At 42.4% G+C, this 19,213-nt stretch overlaps 1 protein-coding gene across 2 annotated transcripts in view; it reads left to right on the top strand.

Moving 5' to 3' along the window:
* NRK (Nik related kinase) overlaps positions 1-19,213 on the top strand; it is a 99,367-nt gene that overhangs the window by 47,055 nt on the left and 33,099 nt on the right. For both annotated transcript variants that reach the window (XM_071758041.1, XM_071758042.1), the window contains exons 8-18: positions 1,301-1,355; positions 3,479-3,557; positions 4,170-4,345; positions 5,604-5,676; positions 6,088-6,283; positions 7,287-7,442; positions 8,196-8,357; positions 9,746-9,883; positions 16,016-16,147; positions 16,972-17,039; positions 18,615-18,730. In XM_071758041.1, the coding sequence (XP_071614142.1) occupies positions 1,301-1,355; positions 3,479-3,557; positions 4,170-4,345; positions 5,604-5,676; positions 6,088-6,283; positions 7,287-7,442; positions 8,196-8,357; positions 9,746-9,883; positions 16,016-16,147; positions 16,972-17,039; positions 18,615-18,730 (1,351 nt within the window). The remainder of the gene's footprint in view (positions 1-1,300; positions 1,356-3,478; positions 3,558-4,169; positions 4,346-5,603; positions 5,677-6,087; positions 6,284-7,286; positions 7,443-8,195; positions 8,358-9,745; positions 9,884-16,015; positions 16,148-16,971; positions 17,040-18,614; positions 18,731-19,213) is intronic.

The raw sequence follows: 19,213 nt of genomic DNA, 5'->3' as shown, positions 1-19,213 counted from the left end.
TTATAACAAATTAGTAGAAATATATGTGCATAAATATGCATAGATATGCACTGATCTTTACAAATGCTGCTGTCATCCTCCCTTTCCCCTGTCTGCCTCTTGTGGTTTGAAACTCCAAACCAAAATTCTCAGTAGCCTGTTTCTTTCTCCTGTTACCCCCAAAACCTGTGGTACTACCCCTAAAAGTCTTTTCTAATTTTCAGCCATTTACTTGATAGCAAGTCCACATCCTGAATCTATCAAATTCCCACCTTTTTTTTTTTTTTTTTTTTTTTTGTCATATCCCTCCACAAACTATGATGTGAACTGATTTTCAACTTGTGTAACTTGGTTCAGAGCAGCTGGACTGAGAAGGCTCTGTTGATGGAGTCAGATTTAGTTACGGTGCCAGGCTGGGTATGAGCTGCTCTGCAGATAACCCAGTATTGCTTCTACTCTTTGAAGGTTTATCATCTATCACTTCCTTTGTAAAAGATAGATTTAGAGAAGCCCAGCAAGTTGGTTTGGTCACTTGCCTCTCATTTGGCTACATTCAGACACAAAACCTGCTAAAATAATGCACATGATTAATCAAGTGGAAAGCTGTTAAGTTTTTATGCTCACTGGTAGCATTTCCAATTTATTTCCCATGATCAAACCCCTGTCCCTAGCATCCAGGTAAGCTGATAAAGGACACTTCACTCTAAGTGAACCTGTACTGTGGTGTAAATCTGACTTCATATGTCAGATTTTGTACCATTTCATGTACCCAAATATATGAGAGTGGAGACTTTGTGTACAGAAAAACTCAGCCCCCAAGACCTGACTATAATTTCTGTTCCATCAGAAACTTTCCATGTAGGAACTCAGCAGTTACTGCTCTGAAATAAGCATTAAGGCCAAGAAGTTTTTTTGGAGCAGGGGGATGAGGCACTTCTGTGTCTCACTGCCTCATGAAAACAGTTTAAAAGATTTAAGATACATTTAAACACTGACTGCTATATTCTGGCTCTTGTTTTTTTTAGAATGCAGAAGGTCTACATTTTGAGACTGGCTGCTTAAATGATGAATCAGCTGTTCAGAGTTGCATGGGAAAGGGGAAGCTTCTGGCTATTAGCACATTTCCTAAAAGCTCAGTAGGGAATGGGAGGGAGCAGAATGTTTGTCATTCCAGCTAAAACAACCTGATCCAGGAGAAACCTAGGGAAACTGTAAAAACAAACACACAAAAAAAAACCAAAACCAAAACCAAACCAAACAATGAAAAAAAAAAAAAGAAAGAAAGCAAACAACTGAATGTGCAATGTGTCTTTTCCTGCAGAGTGACCTCTGGTCTCTGGGAATCACTGCTATTGAAATGGCCGAAGGAGCTCCTCGTAAGTGATTTGGTATAAAGAGGGGGGTGTCTGTGGTTCATCAACATGTTCTGTGGTAAAAATAACTCATGCTTGGCTAATGCACAGATGTGCAAAATTGTGGTCTGGCTGTATCTTTAGAAATAATCTGTGACTTACTGTCATTTGAGCTTTTTCACTTTCCTCTTCCTTTTAGACCCTTTAAGACCTCGTATTTTAATTCCTTGCATTCATTTCCTTGGGAAACAATTTATTTTTCTTCTGTTAGCATCACTTTGCTGTCTGTGAGTGATTGATGTGTTAGCAGAAAAATTAACAAGTGTTGCTGTAGGTTTAGGACACACACAAAAAAAGGCAGCAGGAGAAGCTAGGCTGTGTGCTTACCCTAGGACTGACTTGATTCTCCTAGATTTTGAGATGAATACTGTATTGGTTCATGTAATAGCTTGGGTCCATGTCCACATGCTCAGCCTGAGAGCAGGTTTTACAGCCTGTCCTCTCCTGCCAGCTTTCCCCTTCACTTCCCAGTCAGCCTTGCACAGCCTCCAGGCAAAGGTGGGTGGCCCCAGGGTGGATGCAGAGACCTCGTGCAATTTGGTTTCTGTGGAATATCAGTTGCTTTGTCCCATCATCCATGAAGCAGATGTGGTGGGTTATCTGGTCACTGCTGAGAGCAGAGGAGATGAAATAAATTATACTCTGGCCTGAGCTTGAGAGTACTTAGGCTGTTTGTAAAAAACACAATTAGTTGTTGTCCTGTCAGGCTTGGTTTTCAGAAGCACTCAGGAGCAAGGTGGAGTTCAGGAGGACTTTCAGACACTGTGCTTCAGCTTAACTGAAGGTTTGTCCTGAGACATGGGCCCATGGGGAGCTCCCTTTGAGAGAGACTTGGTAGCTTTGCATGCCAATTCTTCCTGACACTTGTGTTTGGTATTTTCATTCGTTTTGCCAGGGAAATTCTATGAACTATATTCTATTGCACTGTGTTTTGTTGACTGTAATACAACAGTATCTGAGACCCATAGCTAGATACCAGACTTTTTCTATCTCCATTCCCACTGTATCACATCCTAGTGAAAATACAAGAGAAAAAGTCAAAAACAGAGCCCAGATGTGAGAATGAGTGTCAGGGGGATGCAAGCAGAGACAGCAATAAAAGGCAGCAAATGCTTCACCAGACCACAGTCTTCTCACTCTTACTGATTCTGTAAAGCTGTAAGTCCATTCCTGTTAAGAGAATTACTGCTGAACACCTTCATATTGTAAGGCAGCCTCCATATAGCCCCTTTCAGTTCTCATTCAGTAGCTCTGCTTTGTGCAGGAAGATCTCTGACCCTTGGTGTCCATCTGTCCCCGTGACAGATGAAGCACACGTGTAATTCCCTACAAAATGCCTGGGATAGATGAGATGAGATGTTTACTTTCTGCAGAGTTCTTTGTTCAGCTTTGCACAGCAGTAACGCTAAAGAGAGATACATTGGGCTGGAGAGAAACCAATGTCTGAATGCATGAGTAAAGCTGCTGCAGTTTGGGTAACAATGTTGCTCAGAGTCCTGGAGCAGAGCAGATTAAATGTGTGCTCAGTCGTGCTCTGTGCTGGCGCCACAATTTATGAGCTTTCTGCTTTACATTGGGTTTTCTTCATCCTGCAATTCCTCTTATGCCATGAAGGAGTTTGGTTAAAATTTAGCTTCTCATTTATCTGAACCATAAGTCAGACATAATGAACTAGTAAGTATTTCAGTCTCAACTTTCACTTCTATTTATATGAAAACATACTTGGATGTGTTAGAAAAGGGAGCTTTTTTATGTATTCTGAAGCCTTATATATAAAAAAATATGAAGAAAATTGTACTTGTTCCTACCAGGCAACCTTTTTTCAAATCTCTTCTAGCTGAGAATAACAGCATATTGTGTGAGAGATTTCTGTGTACTCAGAGACTTCATTACTTGGCTGTAGTGTGAATTTCATTGACTAATGATGTGGTTCTGCAGCGGATGCTGTAGTGTTGGAAGTGGGAGTGTTTGTTCCTCTCTGTTGGGAGAGCCAGACTCCTGGCCCAGCTGGGTCAGCCTGGTCAGGCCTTGGAAGGGACACAGGAGGGGAACATTCACCCTTCAATAGCTTGTGGTTTTCTTTGCAGCCCTGTGTGACATGCACCCTATGAGAGCACTCTTCCTCATCCCACGGAACCCACCCCCAAAGCTGAAATCCAGAAAATGGTAAAGAGATGTGTAAAAACCTGTATTTTGCTGCATTTGGCTTAGGAGAATTTTGAGCTGTCTTGTCTAATTAAGTCCTAGAGTGATCTCTGAAGTTGTTCCTAAGGTCTTTCCAGCACAGGGTTAAGCCACAGGTGAAGATGTAGTTTGCCTTCAGGAAGAAAGACTTTTGTTTTGAGCTCTACCTAAGCTGTGGCAGTCATTGCAGTTGCTAGATTTTGGCAGGGGTGCCTTGAAATTGCAGTACAGGCAAGGCTTAGGTGGGCTTCTTGGGTCAGGGTTTGTCAGAAGACTGCATGGACATTGTGGGACTAATGGCAGTCACCATGGCCTCCAGAGAATCAATTTCAATGAAACGTATAAAGAAAATCCTCACCATATCAAAAGGGTGGGGGAGTTTTTGAAGGAGTTGCACTGGGTTTGTTGATCTAGAGGTAAATCCAGCAACTGCAGTGAGGGGTGTGGGGTTTGTCCGGAGCACTGCACTGGTCTGAGGAGAAACACCGGTGCTAAGACTCTCCCCCAGCTTTAGCGCAAAAGGAAACCTTGCAAACTCAGTGCTTTCCAAGTTGAAAGGATTACTGTTTTCCTCTGCTTTCCTATCTTTTTCAGGTCAAAGAAGTTCTTAAACTTTGTTGAAAGCTGCCTTGTCAAAAATTACCTGCATCGCCCATCCACGGACACCTTGCTGAAGCATTCCTTCATCCGGGACATGCAGAACGAACGGCAAGTGCGCATCATGCTGAAAGACCACCTGGACAGGACCAGAAAGAAAAAAGGAGAAAAAGGTAACATGGCAAATAGAGAATTTAAGGCATTAGAGAGCATAGGTCGTCTTCCAATTTTGGCAGCAAAATACATGGCAGATGCAACTGAAATACTAGAGCCAGGGGAACTGTGAGAAAGTATTGTCCTTGATAACAGTGGGGCCATTTTGAAGATCTCTTTGCCAAAGCCCAGATCATTGATGAAGTGCTAAAGTCTTTGGAGGCTGACTGAGACTGACCCTGATTCACTGAGAGGAATTCTTGTGGCAACATGAGCGAGGAGTCCAAGTCAAGTCTAGGTCCCTACTTTCTTGAGTATCTAAGTAGTACTTTACAGATGTTTACTACCTAGTCTTTTAGTTCATCTGTCTTTTCCTCATTTATTTGATTTAAAAGTTACATCTCTATGTAATTTTCTCTTTTGGGTACAGAAGCACATTTGAATGGAAATACAGCAAGCTACAGTTTCTAACAAATGCCCCTGGGGACAGGGGAAAATGCAAGGATAAAATCACTTCTTGATAGATACTTATATTTTGACATGAAAGATGCAATTTTTAATCAAAGCTTCCCTGAAAGGGAGACTACTGTGGAATTACCAGACTGTACACCTCAAAATAGTGACTAAAAGAAATAAATTATCCCTCTTTAGCATGCTTTCTAGACACCAATACAGAGTAGGGCCAGTTTAAAATTATTCCTTAAAAACTGCCTTCACAATAGTCTTGAGGAGAAGTTACAAGTGTGCATCAGGTTCTTCTGAAGTGCTGTCCTAAAACAAGGATTAATTTATTATCCGTGTTTCTGTTTTTAATTATTACTTTAATACAAAAGGAAACATGGATTTACTGGAGGCCTCATCTTAGCCATGCAACAAGTATGCAATAGAGAAGGGCAGTAAAATCTTCTATGTCCTATCTGAATTTCTTTCTGAAGAGCTTCTTCACTGGTGTTGTTATAAGGGTTGGATTTCTCTGTGGGTTTAGCCTAATTTATTTCAGGTTTTTGAAAATAGGTCAGTTTTGCAAAACCAATACAAGCCAGTCAAGAGAAAAGGTGGGAGTGTGTACAGGGGCTGCCCTTAAACTTTATCTGAACTAGATTATGAATTATGTACACGGATATCTTACCTCCCTCAGCCTCTCAGTGCAACCTGTGGCTTTTAAATTCCTGCTGAGCTGTGTGTAGTTCAGGTTGAGCACTCAGAAACAAAGTTCAAGATCCTATCTGAAACATCAGCATCCTCCACAGGGGTTTGTTTATTGTTCTCTTTTTTTAGAAGAAACGGACTATGATTACAGTGGAAGTGAGGAGGAAGACGATGACCTGAATGAAGATGAAGGGGAACCAAGGTTAATTTTATTACTGGAATAGATAATTTGGCTGCCCGAAGTGTTCTCATTGAAGGCAGCTCTTCTCAGCCAGAACAGCTTTCCAAACTTGCTCTGAATCCCTGTCTCCCATATCCCCCCTGGTAGCTTTAACTATTTGGTAGCTGTCAAATGTAATTGCTGAGTATAAGATGTCTGTAATAAGCTACTTATTAGTTCCCCTGCAATAGGGAGGAAACTCTCAAATGAAGGACCCAGTAATCAGCTTCAGGCTGTTTCGTAGCACAGCGAGTGCAGATGCGTAGCAAACGCGCTGGAGATTATTGGAACCTCCTAATTTCCTCACACAGGAAAACCAGCAATTCCCAATGCACCTTGTATTCTCTCTTTAATGTTTTGTTTAGTCATGTAGAAACCTCACTTCTGTTTCAGCTCCATAGTTAATCTCCCAGGGGAGTCAACTCTGCGTCGTGAATTTCTGAGGCTGCAGCAGGAGAACAAAAACCGCTCTGACCCTCACCGCCAGCAGCAGCAGCTGAAGGACCAGGAGAAATACAAGAAGCAGCTGCTGACAGAGAGACAGAAACGGATTGAGCAGCAGAAAGAGCAGAGGAGGAGGCTGGAAGATGTAGGGACTGGCTTGTATTACTGCTTCGTGTCTCATCAGAAACAAAAAAAGTGTGCCTGTAGAGAGAAGCTTGGAAAGGCAAGAGGGATGGGTTAGGTTGTCAGCACAATCTGGACTGTAGTCTTTAGGCTTGGGAGAACTGTATCACTTTTGAACACAAGGATTTTTAATTTATTTTAAATGGGCTCTGTCCTTTTCCTGCTGATAGCTTGCACTGAGCTTTGGGAGTGGAAGAGGAAGGGCCTTTTGCTTGACTTTGGCAATGGGAGCCCAGGCAGATGGGATCAATAGAATCACAGACTGGTTTGGATTGGAAGGGATCTTAAAGATCATCTAAATGCAAACCCCTGGCATGGGAAGGCACACCTCCTGCTAGACCAGGTTGCTCCAAGCCCCATCCAACCTGGCCCTGAACACTTCTAGGGAAGGAATGAGATCCTGATTTCCTTCTCATGTGCATTGCCTGATTCAGTCTGTCCAGTCCCTGGTCCATGTGCTTCTGTTTGTTACAATGTGGCTGCTGCCTTTTCAGCTGTCTGACATGCTGTGGATTGGAGGCATTGCTAAATCACCAGTGTGTCTCTCCTTATGAGTATATGTTAATATTCAAGCATTGTGCAAACACACTGGAGTTGGCATTTGTGAAGCATAGTGCTGCTCCAGCAAAACCAGGGGGACTCTGGAAAAGCCCTTCCTTCTCAAAATGACAGGAAGAAATTTATCATTAGATCAGCTTCCAGCCATCACAGAGATCTCACATGATGGCTTAAATGAATGGCAAATCCACCCTTGGCTGCCAAAAGGGCCAAGGTTTCACTTCAGATTTGGCAGACACTGTGGTGGCAGCTTGTGGCTGTCTCCTGCTGCCTGGTGTAGTGGATGTCCCCTGTTAGTGACTGCAGAGCAGGGAATGGGCTTTGTGATTAATGAACACTGGCATAGGTAATTGGTGGGTACAGAAGTAAAGTAATACAAGCAATGTTATTCCCTGGCTCTCTTCCAGCATCAGAGGCGAGAGCTGGAGCTGCGAAGGCAGCAGGAGTGTGAGCAGAGGTGGCTGGAAGTTCAGAGGAAGGAGGAGAGGTGTAAAGAAGACAAAAGGGCTGTGGAAGATGAACAGTTCATAGTAGACGGGCAGAGGAAATCAGAAAAGAAGCAGGTATGAAGAGTGTTTGCTGACAGCAATTTGCAGCTCCCTGTTTTAGGAGTTGATGTCATTCTCAGGTCCCTGAGAGTGTTCTCATCTTCTGAGTCATGGACCAGAGAGGGGCTTCTTAAATGCATTTACTTGTTCTTTGATTTGGACTTCTTTGGAGTTAACTTCGTGATACTGAGTCATCCTCCTTATCTGCAGCAATGACACTGTCACTCCCACTTCTGCCCTCCCATTTCTCCATGCTGGAATGGCCTTCAGTCACCTGTTTTAAAATATCTTTACCTTGAAAGCTTCCAGCATCAACTCCAACCTAAGCTCTTAAAACACTGGTTTTTGCTTGGGTTGTAGCCACACCATTTCTTTTTCATAAATAAAAATGGAGCAGAGGTTTATTTTAATACTGAAGTCTCATTGTCAGGTCTGATACCTTGGCTACGGTGTTCTTCTAACATTTCAGCAGTGAGCTGTTATGTAATGAAACAGAAAGAAGAAGTGTTTAATTTAAAGCCTTCTGGGTTTAGAAAACTAAAAAAGACTAACTAAGATTTTCTGATGTGTTTTATGAAAAGCCAAACAGGGGTCACTTTAAGTGTTTGGGGTCACTTTATGCTTCCTGTCGCTCAGGATTGTGGATCTTTGTCAGCTGTGCTGGAATTGTGCTTGCTTTCTTCTTTGAAGGGACAGTTTTTCCAGCTGTCAGCTTGGTTGTTCTCCAAGGCATCACTCTCGCTGAGGTTCCTCACTCTTTGCTTTCAGAAGGTGGAAGATGTGCCACACAGCAGGAAGGTGCATCGAACTCTCCCCAAAGATCAGACACAGCTGTTGTCTCTCCAGCATGACCACAAGCAGAGGAAGAAGGAGCCTTCCAAGAGTTCAAGTTCAGCAGCACATCCTCCATCAAGTAGCATGAGCAAAGAGGTACATTTGCAAGACCAAATACTGATACACAAAAACTTTCCAGAATTATTGCTGCAAACAAAAAACCATGATACCCTCCAAAGCCTCAGGCTTAATGTTTAGGGCCCCAGGACACTTTTTGGGGAGTTTCTTGTCATTGCCACTGTGTTCATCATGTGTCAGGCAGGTCAGGGCAGGTTTCCTCTGGTGTGTGCAGATGTGACCTCTGTCAGATAGAGCTGAGAGACCAGGACTCCTGGCTCGGGCTTAACACTGCACTAGTTCTGTATCTGGGTAGGAGCTAGCATCAGTTCTGAGAGCCTGAAGTGTCAACTGAAGGGGTTTGCATCTGGCTTATATCTTACATGCAAGCACCCTTTGGGCACAGAGGTAGTAAGTAGATTATAATTTTTAGGTTTTTTATTTTCCTTTTTGCTTATGGTAAAACTTGCCTTTCATTATTAGGAGTTGCAAGTAATGAAAATCAGGCCACAAGAGTAGTACTAGAAATGAGTTCACTGGGGATAGAATTTCATGGTATTGGGCCGTGGCTGTTTGTTTTAATAAGGTTTTTGTGTGGTTTTGTTTTTTTTTTGTTTTGTTTGGTGTGTGTGTCTTTTTTTTTCCCCAGTTGAGATCTGTGAGGCTAAGTGGAATTGTTTTCCATCTCCTCAGCAATTTCCTAGACTGTGTTAAGAATCTGCTTACCTTCCTGACATAGGTGCCACCAGATGCAGTGAGAGATACCATTAAGAATGCTCACCCAGACACAGATAACTGGGTGTTTTTGTGGCATTAATCTCTTTCCTGTGTAGAGCTGCTTCTAGGCTGCTGAATCAGAAGATATGCTAAAGATTTACACTAGAGAATGGGAATTAGTCATGTTGAATGGAACTGAAATGAGCAGTGGGGTCAAAACCACAGGATAAGCAATACCCTCAGGAAGTGAAAGGACCTTTATGACTTCTAGGCTATGTTCCTCAGTCTTTTTCATAATGCAGATAACATAGTAACAAAGTGTTAAAAGTGTTCTAAAGTAGAAAGTGACACACAGTAGTGTCAGCGCTGTAGAATGGGGTAATAAATGCATAGCAAAACAGGCTGCTTGTTGTCAAAGATAAGTAGATACAGACAGATGACTCCTCCCAGCTAAAATCCCAGCCTGCTGCAAACAGGATGGCCTAGAACACAGCAGATGGCAACTCGGGCCCTTTTCCTTGCTGCAATTTGGAAATTTGATGGAAAAGGAAGGATTGCAAATGGAGAGGTTGTAATGGTTCACATTGTGCCAGAGCTGGCCTCTCCCCAACAGGGAGGTCCCTCAGAGGTGGTGTCCACAGTGCTGCTGTTGGAGAGCTGTGAAGCCTGAGGCTCAGTGTGCAACGTGCTGCTGCTTTTCTCCTTCTCAGGCTGAGGACCGAAAAAAGAGAAGCGACAGCATCCAGGCTGCCCTGCTGGGGCAGGAACCCCCAGCACACCCCAGGATGGGCTCTGGCAGCAGTTCCAGCCCTTGCACCCCAGCACCACAGAGAGCCGTGTTAGTACAGGTACAGTACTGCTGCCTCAGGTGGGGAGGAGGGAGCAGAGAGGGTTCCTGGGCACAACAGGGCATCTGAAATCTAATTTCCTTCACTCCTGGCACAAGTGACTGAGGCCTGTGCAAACCAGCTCAGAGGGTTTTAGTTCTAAGTGCCAGCACATGCTGCTAAGTTCCATGTGGAATTATACTTAAGCACTGCAGACCAGGGCTAAATACCAGCTCTTTTTATATACTGAGTGCCTGATTGCTGGTTCCATGGTATTACTCTCAGGTGTTTCCCAAAAAACTTGGATGATTGCAGTTGCATTCCCTTTATGATGTTTTATTTATACAGTGCCTTATATATGGCACTTTACAAAACAAATCCAAACCCAGAATTTTTATCCTTGACCATATGCAAAAGGAAGATTGAAGATCATCAGTGATCTTACAAAATAATCTACAACTATATGGAGATGCAATAAGAACTTTTTGTTGTTGGTGGTGTTTTTTTTTTTGTGAGTAGGACTCAGAAGGCCTGTGACTTGAAAAATTTCAGTATTAGAGGTGGAAGTGCTACCTAAACTGTACCTATACAGTGAAAGCACTTTGGTAAAGTTCTGTCTTTGAATCCTTCTCTCAAGAAAGATTTTAGCTCATTTTAGCTCCTGCTTTTTTTTCCTGTTTTGGGAGAGGGGATTCAGGGTTCTCACAGTGTGCCCAAAAACTTGGCTTCCTTTCAGCATCCTGTTCTTTATGGGGTATGAAGTAAGTAGCTTAGACTGCAATTACTTTTTGCTCCAGTCTCTTGTGAAGGGATCATAAACATGTGTGAGCAAAAGAAAAACAAGACAGGAAGTAGAAATGGAATGAACTAACACAAGTGTGAGCACAGCTTGTTTAAGTTGGAAATCTCCACTTGCTTTGAAATCATGCAGTGTCAGAAATAATCTTATTGCTTTTGCAGTTCCCCACAGCACTTCACACCATCAATGTGGACATAGAGTCCTAGCACTTGTTTTATTCTTGGCAGCTCTGTTTGTGCTGGACTCCTGGATGAATGAATGGATACATGTACAGGTTCTGATCAATCTTTCCTTCTGTTGGATTTAGCCAGCAGTACTCACAGCACAGTGGCATTTGGATGAGGCTCAGGTATTGTTTGTGTGCTGCTGTGGCATCTGGTGGCCTCTTCTTTGTGTGCTGTACCTTGGAGTCAAGGGGGGAAGATCAGACCACAGAGGAGGATGGCTTTTTAGTTTCAGCTCAGCTGGTTTCAGAGCATGTTTTTTTGCCTCACTGCTAAGCCCCAGAAGCAGGGTGATCCTTTGTACTTCTTTGAGGCTACCTGTGGCTATGGGTTATTATTTTGAGATCAGGTTGTATTATCCCAAGTTTTTTTAAAACTCATTGCTGGCCACTGCACTTCTTCTTGGCCTCAGCTTCTGGTGAACATAGAATCATAAAATAGTATATGCAGAGTTGGAAAGGACCCATCAGGATCATCAAGTCCATCCTGCATGGAAAGTCATAGGGTCACAGAATGGTTTGAGTTGGAAGAGACCTTTAAAGGTCACCTAGTCCAACCCCCAGTGCAGTGAGCAGAGACATCATCTCCCTGTCTTCTGTGTACCTTAATGTAGCTTTCTGCCTCTGTTTATGCCTGGGAGTGAGTCAGTGGGAGGCAAGCAATAGCTGGTTGTTAGCATCTTTAAATTGAAGGCTTCCCCGTGCCTTCTCTGTTGCTGTTTGGTGATGCTGGAAAAAACCACCATAGGTGGGGAGGAGAGGCCCTGATTCACCTTTTACCTGGGAAAATATTTGCGTCTTTCCACATCCTTTTTTCCAGGGCCTGTTTCTTATTCCAAGTCAGGAGTATTGTAACTGGGCTGAGGTGATGGCCTGGCTTGTAGCATCAAATCACTGAAGAACTAGTGCAAGGTCTGCAGGAAGGATATTTGGTTCTTAGTCTCAGGTAAAGGCTGGCAGCTTCCTTGAGGCAAGTATTTCAGCCCTGCAATAGAAGTGGGATCGTTCACAGGTTATTGCTGGGCTTTTGGGATTCTGCAGGAGCACAATAGCTGTACAGAGGATGGTCCTGCCCTGTAAAAGAGACACTCCCTGGATGAAAGGAGCTTTGTCCTAGGCTGGCTGCATCACTTTGTTCCTTTGCACCTTGTCGATGCTTTCCTGTTTGGTAGTAGCTCCCCTATCTGCCAAGGGGAGTGATGAGGAACAGAGGAGTTATTTACCAACCTCTTTCACATTCCTTGATGGAAACTACACTATAAAATTTTTATTCTGTTTAAAATTATGATGTAAATCAAGGAAAATAGCAGCAAGTGATATACAGCCCTTACCATGTGATTTCACTCCCTTCTGGTAGCTGCCCAGTTACCCACTCACAAGCCAGTGCTCCAGCTGACAGAGTCTGTGTGGACAGAGAGAAGCCAACCTGTATATAGCTGCTGTGCTGTGAGACCAGATCAATGGGTAATTTATAAACCCTCTGAAGGGCTGTGTTGCCTTTGCTGGTTGGCAGCAGCTGTTGATGCTAATAGCAGCATGTTTGGATGTGCTGCCTGCATTACCTGTATGAATTGTTAAGGCAATATGAGCATTGGGCCAGTTAGTGACCTGGAGATTAAAAGACTCACAGCAATATACTTGTGAAGCTTGCTATGTGGGTGCCTTGTTGATTTAAAATAAAAGTGAACTATGGAGTTAAAATGGAAGGTGAATTTGTCACAGATGTCTGTGCAGAAGGACTTCGATCCATGCTTGTCAGAGAGGGATCATCTGTCATCACTGTTCTGCTCAGACAGAAATGACTTCTTCTTTTAAGCAATCTTATTTTGTGGCACATCCTGGTTGCCCAAATCTCTCTCAAAATAATGTCACTAGATATCTTAACAAAATCCCTGAGGTGTAAGAACATGATTTCTCAGTGTCTTTTACCCTGTCTGTCTGGCAAGGGAAATGTGAGTTATTACCAGATCAGAGTGTACCACTTCCACCTGGTTTGTACCTGGAGTGTGTTTGTTGCAGTGCAGGTAGCAGATCTGGCTCTCTGGTTGTGGTGATGTGTGATGAGCTGTTCTGGGCTACCTGCAGAACTTCAGAGACTTCTTGAACAAAGTCACTGAGTCTGCTTCTCTGCCCAGCATCTCCTGCCACCTGACTAGGGGAGGAATTTAGCTCCCAGCTGAAATGCACTCCGTTTTTTAATTGACTCCATAGTTTTCCTATAGGATTTTCTATCTAGATCTCCTATATTGTCTGGAATATTGTGACTGAAGCAGAACAAAAGCCAATAATATTGGAATTAGCTGAGCATTAGGTTATGGATTGACCCAGTATCCCAGAGCAGACCTGTTCAGAAGTCGAAGGAAATCCTTTTCCTTACGCTGTTCTGTAGCAACAGTTGCACTTTATCTACCCCCTGTTATTAGACTCAGTTCAAATTAGTAACTTTTCTGCTATATCAATTTCTGTTACGATTTCAGGGAGCAAAGGCTCCTTTTCCTTAGCTCTGTTAGATGAGACTTTGTGGTTTGAAGACACATAGAAGGTAACCCTTTGTCTGCCAGGGCTTCCTGTGCATGAGAGGAGCTGCTGTTCTTTCAGTATTGCTTGCAATAAAAACAATTTAAAGCTCAAGTCTCAGTAGTTTAGAATTGTTGTTAGGGTTGGTTTGGTTTTTTTTTAATTTTTTTTTTCTCCCATGCAAATTATTTTGTCTGTGAAATTCAAGGAAAATATCCAACACTATGATTTTGAAGAGTTATTTGAGACATTTTTGGCATATGAATTGCAAGGCCTTGTGGGTCCTAAAGAAATCATTCCCAAAACAGGCATCACTTCCTGGAATTCCATGGGACTGATGTCTCTGGCCAAAGAAGGTGTCTGGGTACCATCTGCAGAGTTTAGAATCACTCAGTTACTTATACCACAATTCAGCAAAGCTTGTTCACATTTTTAAGCACAAATAGTTTTTTGCTGCTCTGCAGGACCAAAAGCTGAAATTGAGGAAGAAGTTTAAGTATCTTTTTGAAAAGGTGGTAAGAAAAAAAAAATCTTCTTGTGTTGTGATAACGGTACATTTGCTATTTCTAAAACATATTTCTACACCCACAGTGAATCATTTCAGGGGAACGTTTTGCTGTTGAAATAATTCTGGTTAACTAAAAACTATTATTAGTGACAATCATATTGGACAAAAAAATTGGTTTTGACAAAATGAAAGGACATAGATTATGAGATGTCATAACTGCTGATAAAGCTGTTTTCTGTAAAGGGAGTCAACAGAACATGTTGTCAAAAAAAGATGAAAAAAGCACCTGAATATTTAGGTAGGAAAACTTCTCAGGGCTCTTTTTCAACAGTTGAGTTTCCCATGCTGATCTCAGAGGTTGTGATGAGATGTTTGAGTGGATGTTTGGCATCTGTAATTAATTTTAGAATTACTGTCTGCTAATATTTAAGTGATTTTGAACATTGTTCCAGTGAAATTAGTCTTGTAGAGTTATAGGGGGCTACTAATCATATTATATTATTGAAAAGCTATGTGCACTTCTCAGTTACTGTATTTTGCTTCTCAGGCCTGGGGAACTGTAGAATTTTATAGTCTTGGGCTGATAAATGCTTAAAATGCTAGCCTGAGTCTTTCTTCAGGGAAACTCAACTGCAGCTGCCTCTGATCCGAGCTGCAGTAATTCCATCAGGACGAAAACATTTGAACTTTGACTCAGACAGAAATTGCTGGCCTCTCTGTTTGGCCTGCAAAGGGTGAAGATGCTGGTCATGCCATGCATGTGAGAAAGAGGTATCTGCCAGCAGAGGTTTTTTGGTGTGCCAGGACATGGGCTCCCTCCTAGGAACATCAGCCCATGGCGTTCCTGCTGGCTGTGGGTGTCTCCGGAGAGCCCTGGGTCTTGCTTTGCATGGGAGTTGTGGCAAGGGAAAGCACAAAGGGGTTCAGCTTCAGGCATTTCACAGATATTTTTACTGGGTTTTGTAACATCAGATTGGTTCTAGCATAGGAGTCCCTCAAGATGGGCTCAGATCACAAACTCTCTCCTTGTCTCGGTCCTCAGTGCCCAAGAGGATTTCTCATTTCAGGGAGGATCAATACATTCAGTTGACTTATTTAGCTCTTTGCCTTTCTTCCCCTTTGGAAGATGCCAGTTTAACTATTCCTTAGTGTGTAGAATTTAACTGACATTTTCCTTTCTCTCTCTCTCTTTTTTTTTTTTTTTTTTTTTCCTTCTTTTAAATCCAGAAAGAATCAGAGGACCAGATCTTCAGTATTTTAGCTTGAGTTTTACACAGTTTACTTCTTGTTCCCTTGAAATTAAGACTTTGGAAGGAAGTGATGTGATTTCATCCCCTCCTCCCACTGTGATTAGGTCATTTCCTGTCTTAATGCTCTATCTGATAAGGTATCTTTGAAGATAGCTTTTAAACACGGTTGCAGTGGGAACATCTGGACATGACTACACAAGAGGAGTAGTCAGAGTGTAGTTTATCTCTTTCTAACTGCATTCTCACAATTGATTTTTTTTTTTTCTCTTTTTTCAAGTAATTGAAAAATCTGTTAAGAAAGGAGGGCCAGGGCACCATCATAACCACTTCCAGCTGGCTGTTTGTCACCATTGACCCCAGGCTGATGGTGGGCTTGCAAAGACAAGTTTGGAAGGCAGCATTTAACCTATGGGAGTTGGGTTTCCCCAGTGACTGTATGTACCAATGTACCCAGTGATTGTACTGTCTCAATTTGGACATGGAAGCCCTGGTCAGGTTGGAATGAAATATGCTTACTCAACAGTAACTTTTTGCATCATGCAGTTAACTAGTTCACTGTGCATCACCAATGACCTGTTAGCTTCTCCATAGATTGAAGAAGGGGAGACATGTACAGCATGAACATTTTTACTCTTTTTTATTGTAGCCTTCACCGTGGAATATTTGTGCCTAACATGCTAACATACTGGAAATAAGTAACTTCATGGTCACCAAGAGTGTGTAGGGCTGTATCCAAACACAATGCTCCTTGTACATTTACTAAATATTCATTCTTGTGAGCAGAAGCATTGATGTCTGTTGAGGCTGGGACACAGGCAGGGAAGTACAATTCAACATGTGTTTTGTTTGTTTCAAGTGTGACAATTTCCAGGCCAGTAAGGATGTGTACCACAGCAGTTCCCTGTCAGATATGATGACCACACCACTCAGCCCTGGGCAGGATGATGTATTCTGGAGCGTGGGTCCAAACGAAGAGCAACCCCCAAAGGTATCTGAAACTGGGAGTGTTTGGCAGTGTTTGTGGTTAACAGCACATTGCTCAGTTTCCTTGCACTGTGTAGTAGCCATCGTCTGGGCCTCATGAAGTTCACTGAAAATCTGGTTGCTTGTATGTTAACTGGGTCTCTGTAATCTAGAAAGAGGAAATTAATCTGTAAGCAGATCATTGTTCCAAATTTATGTGTACATGTATAGTATCTGTGGGGTCTGTGAATCCAGATACACTTCTTTTGTTAGACCAAGTGTTTCTAGCTGCCCTTTCTGTGCAAAATCTGGCTTGTTGCAGAAAAGCTTATTAGTTTGTATAATTAAGTTGAAGGTGCATTTCTATTTTTTAAAGAATTTCTAAGAAGTACAAGAACACTGGTGCAAGATGCATGTGTGTTTGCATGCATGTATTCATTCTGTTACTCTGTACTTGGGGGGTGTGTGTGTCTCTCTCTTCCCCCAGCCCTTTGGTAGCAACATAAAGTAATCCACCTCCTAGGGAAAGCTGCATTGAGTGGCTGCAGATGCATTTCCCTGTCTGCTTTAACTATTGACCAAGAATAATTCTGGCTCTAAGGGAAGGTGCAAACCCCTTGCAGTCTGCACCCTGATAGATTGCACAAGCTTGGAACAAATTAGAAGCATCAGCTGCTGACTTGGAGCTTCCAAGGTGATACCATGGAAGACCTCTCCAGTTCCCACTGAAACATTGTTCATTTATGTTTTTTAGCCTTACTTTTGTGTTGATACAGGGTAAGCTTTAAGTTTATTAACTGAGTCAAAAATATCAGTAACAACCTTAAAACACTTTATTAAATCCCTAAGGTTCCAGAAAGGACAACCTCTAAATTTTACAACAGGGATCAGCCTGGCCATCAGAGATGCCATTCAAGGTAGGCTTCTAAGTGTTCTATGCTTATACTATTGCTTATTTATTGTTGATAGGGAAACTAAACCCAGTCTTTTAAAAACAAAGCCATAGCCTCAGTAACATTAAAACTGGCATGGGTTCATACCTCATTTAATAAGTTACAATTATTTTAGCTTTTGAATTGGTTTTTCTACAAAAATAGGTAACTGAACTTCCTGATCTTAAACCTGAGGGAAGTGTCTAAGCCAGGTTCCTTTTCATGACTGACATAATTTATTTAAAGAGAAGCAAGTGTCTGATGCATCTCCTCCTTTTCATGCAAGGTAGTTCTCCCTTCTGCAGGAAAACAGTATTCTTAATATCTGAAGGCAGTTCCACCTGTAGTAATTCCTACAGTGAGTTGTTCCATTTGGTTCAGTTTGTTTGGCATGCCCAAGTGGGTTGCATGCAAGTTGCACAACTGTTCCTCCATTAATGGGCAGTGTGTTGTGCACTCACTTAACTTCTTATGGGTTGGTCATGCCCAGCTTCCCCTTCACATCAGACCAAGTGGCTGCTGAAGGTGGAGGCTACTTGAGCTGGTAGCCTCTCCACACTGATGATCTCAGGTGGGAGTGGTGCTGGGCAGGGCTGCCTGGATGCTCTTCTAGAAGCTCTGCATCACCTCCAGTGCCATTGGTTTCAAAGGGATTTCTGTGAATGGATCATTTGGCAAGTGGGGATCTGGCCCCAGCTCACAGTACAGGCACTTACAGCTATAGCCTGTAAAGGCTGTGTCTGTAGCTTTGTTTTGCCTGATAGTTGCTTAAAAAGGGCTGTCTGAAGATGTATCCTGACTATTTTGGCAGCCTGCCCTTAAGGCTAGTGTACTTTTTTCATATCAGAGTAGAAAAGACCAAGGTTGCAGAGTGCTCAGTGGTAAAGGGTAGCTCCCACTGGATGTCTAGTCAGGGAATATAATGCTGTGAGAAACATAATGCTAATTGTTGGAGAAATTGGAAAGGGAAGTAGATTTAGCTGACATAACAAAATAATGGGTGGCATTTCTGATGAGCCAGAGTCAGAAACATCTCAACTTTCGAGTGAAGTCAAGCCCTAAATACTCTCTACTTAAGATCTGCAGGAGGCAAAGAAAAAAAACCAAACCAAAAACATGTAAGTAAACAGTGTTACAAGTCAGTGGCTTCTGACCCTGGATTTCTGGCTGAGCCTCCGATTTACTTCCCAAACTTGTTTTACTCTCCAATGTGTTCCCTTCTCCACTGACAAGTGGCTGATGAAAAAGGAGAAAAAGCCATGAAATTTTGGAGTCAGGAGTGATACCCACCTGAACAGGTCAAAGGAGAAGTACCTATGGCAAGTTATATTTTTTACTTGGGATTCCCTGTAATATTCTAAATGGAGACTGTCCCTTCCACTTTCTCTCACTGCTGGATCAACCTGCTTGGAGCAGCAAAGAATATCAAATTTTTATTTATCAGGAGCATTACACCACACAGTAATAGTAGAGAACTCAATTCAGTGGCCTATGAGATCCATTCTAGTCTGTGTTCTTGCATGCAAGATAGTCTGATTAGTTTTTTCTCCTTCTGTTTAGTAACACTCATCAGTCATCCCCTGGAGGACATGCTCTGAAGCTGAACAGCAGCAGCAGCACTCCTGGCAGCAAGCAGTGGGAGATGGGATCTCATCAGAGCAGCTGGTCAACCTCAGGTGATTCCTAAGTCAAAGATTTATCACTCAAATGTGCAAAAATCCTATCACGTGAAATGGGCTTCTACAGGCTGTCAAGTGCTGCATTGCAAATAGTTTTTTTTAATGACATTTTTTTGTGCTAGGCTTTTGAAAGCCTTTGGATTTTATGGTTTCATGTTCCTAAAATAGAAACACTTCCTCCTTTGAGTTAAAAACTGACTGAACATATTTTCATATAGAAAATTTTAACTTCCTCAACTAAGAATTGAAAAAAACATCAGTTCTGTTGCACACTATTGAAACTCTGCAGAGCCAACATTACCAACATGCAGATGTAATTCAGTACTGATGTTCACCCATTGGCATTTTCTGCATAGCCATGTGCTGCTTTTTTGCATTGCCCACTGATAAGATGATACTGATAAGCAGTTGCTGTACAGTAATATTTCTGCAGTCTGGTAATGTACTGGCTGAAGGAAGCCTAAGACTCTGTACAGCACC

Source organism: Heliangelus exortis, chromosome 14 (assembly GCF_036169615.1).
Source record: "Heliangelus exortis chromosome 14, bHelExo1.hap1, whole genome shotgun sequence".
In the NCBI taxonomy this organism is placed as follows: Eukaryota; Metazoa; Chordata; class Aves; order Apodiformes; family Trochilidae; genus Heliangelus; species Heliangelus exortis.
This window is presented reverse-complemented; position numbering and strand designations above follow the sequence as displayed.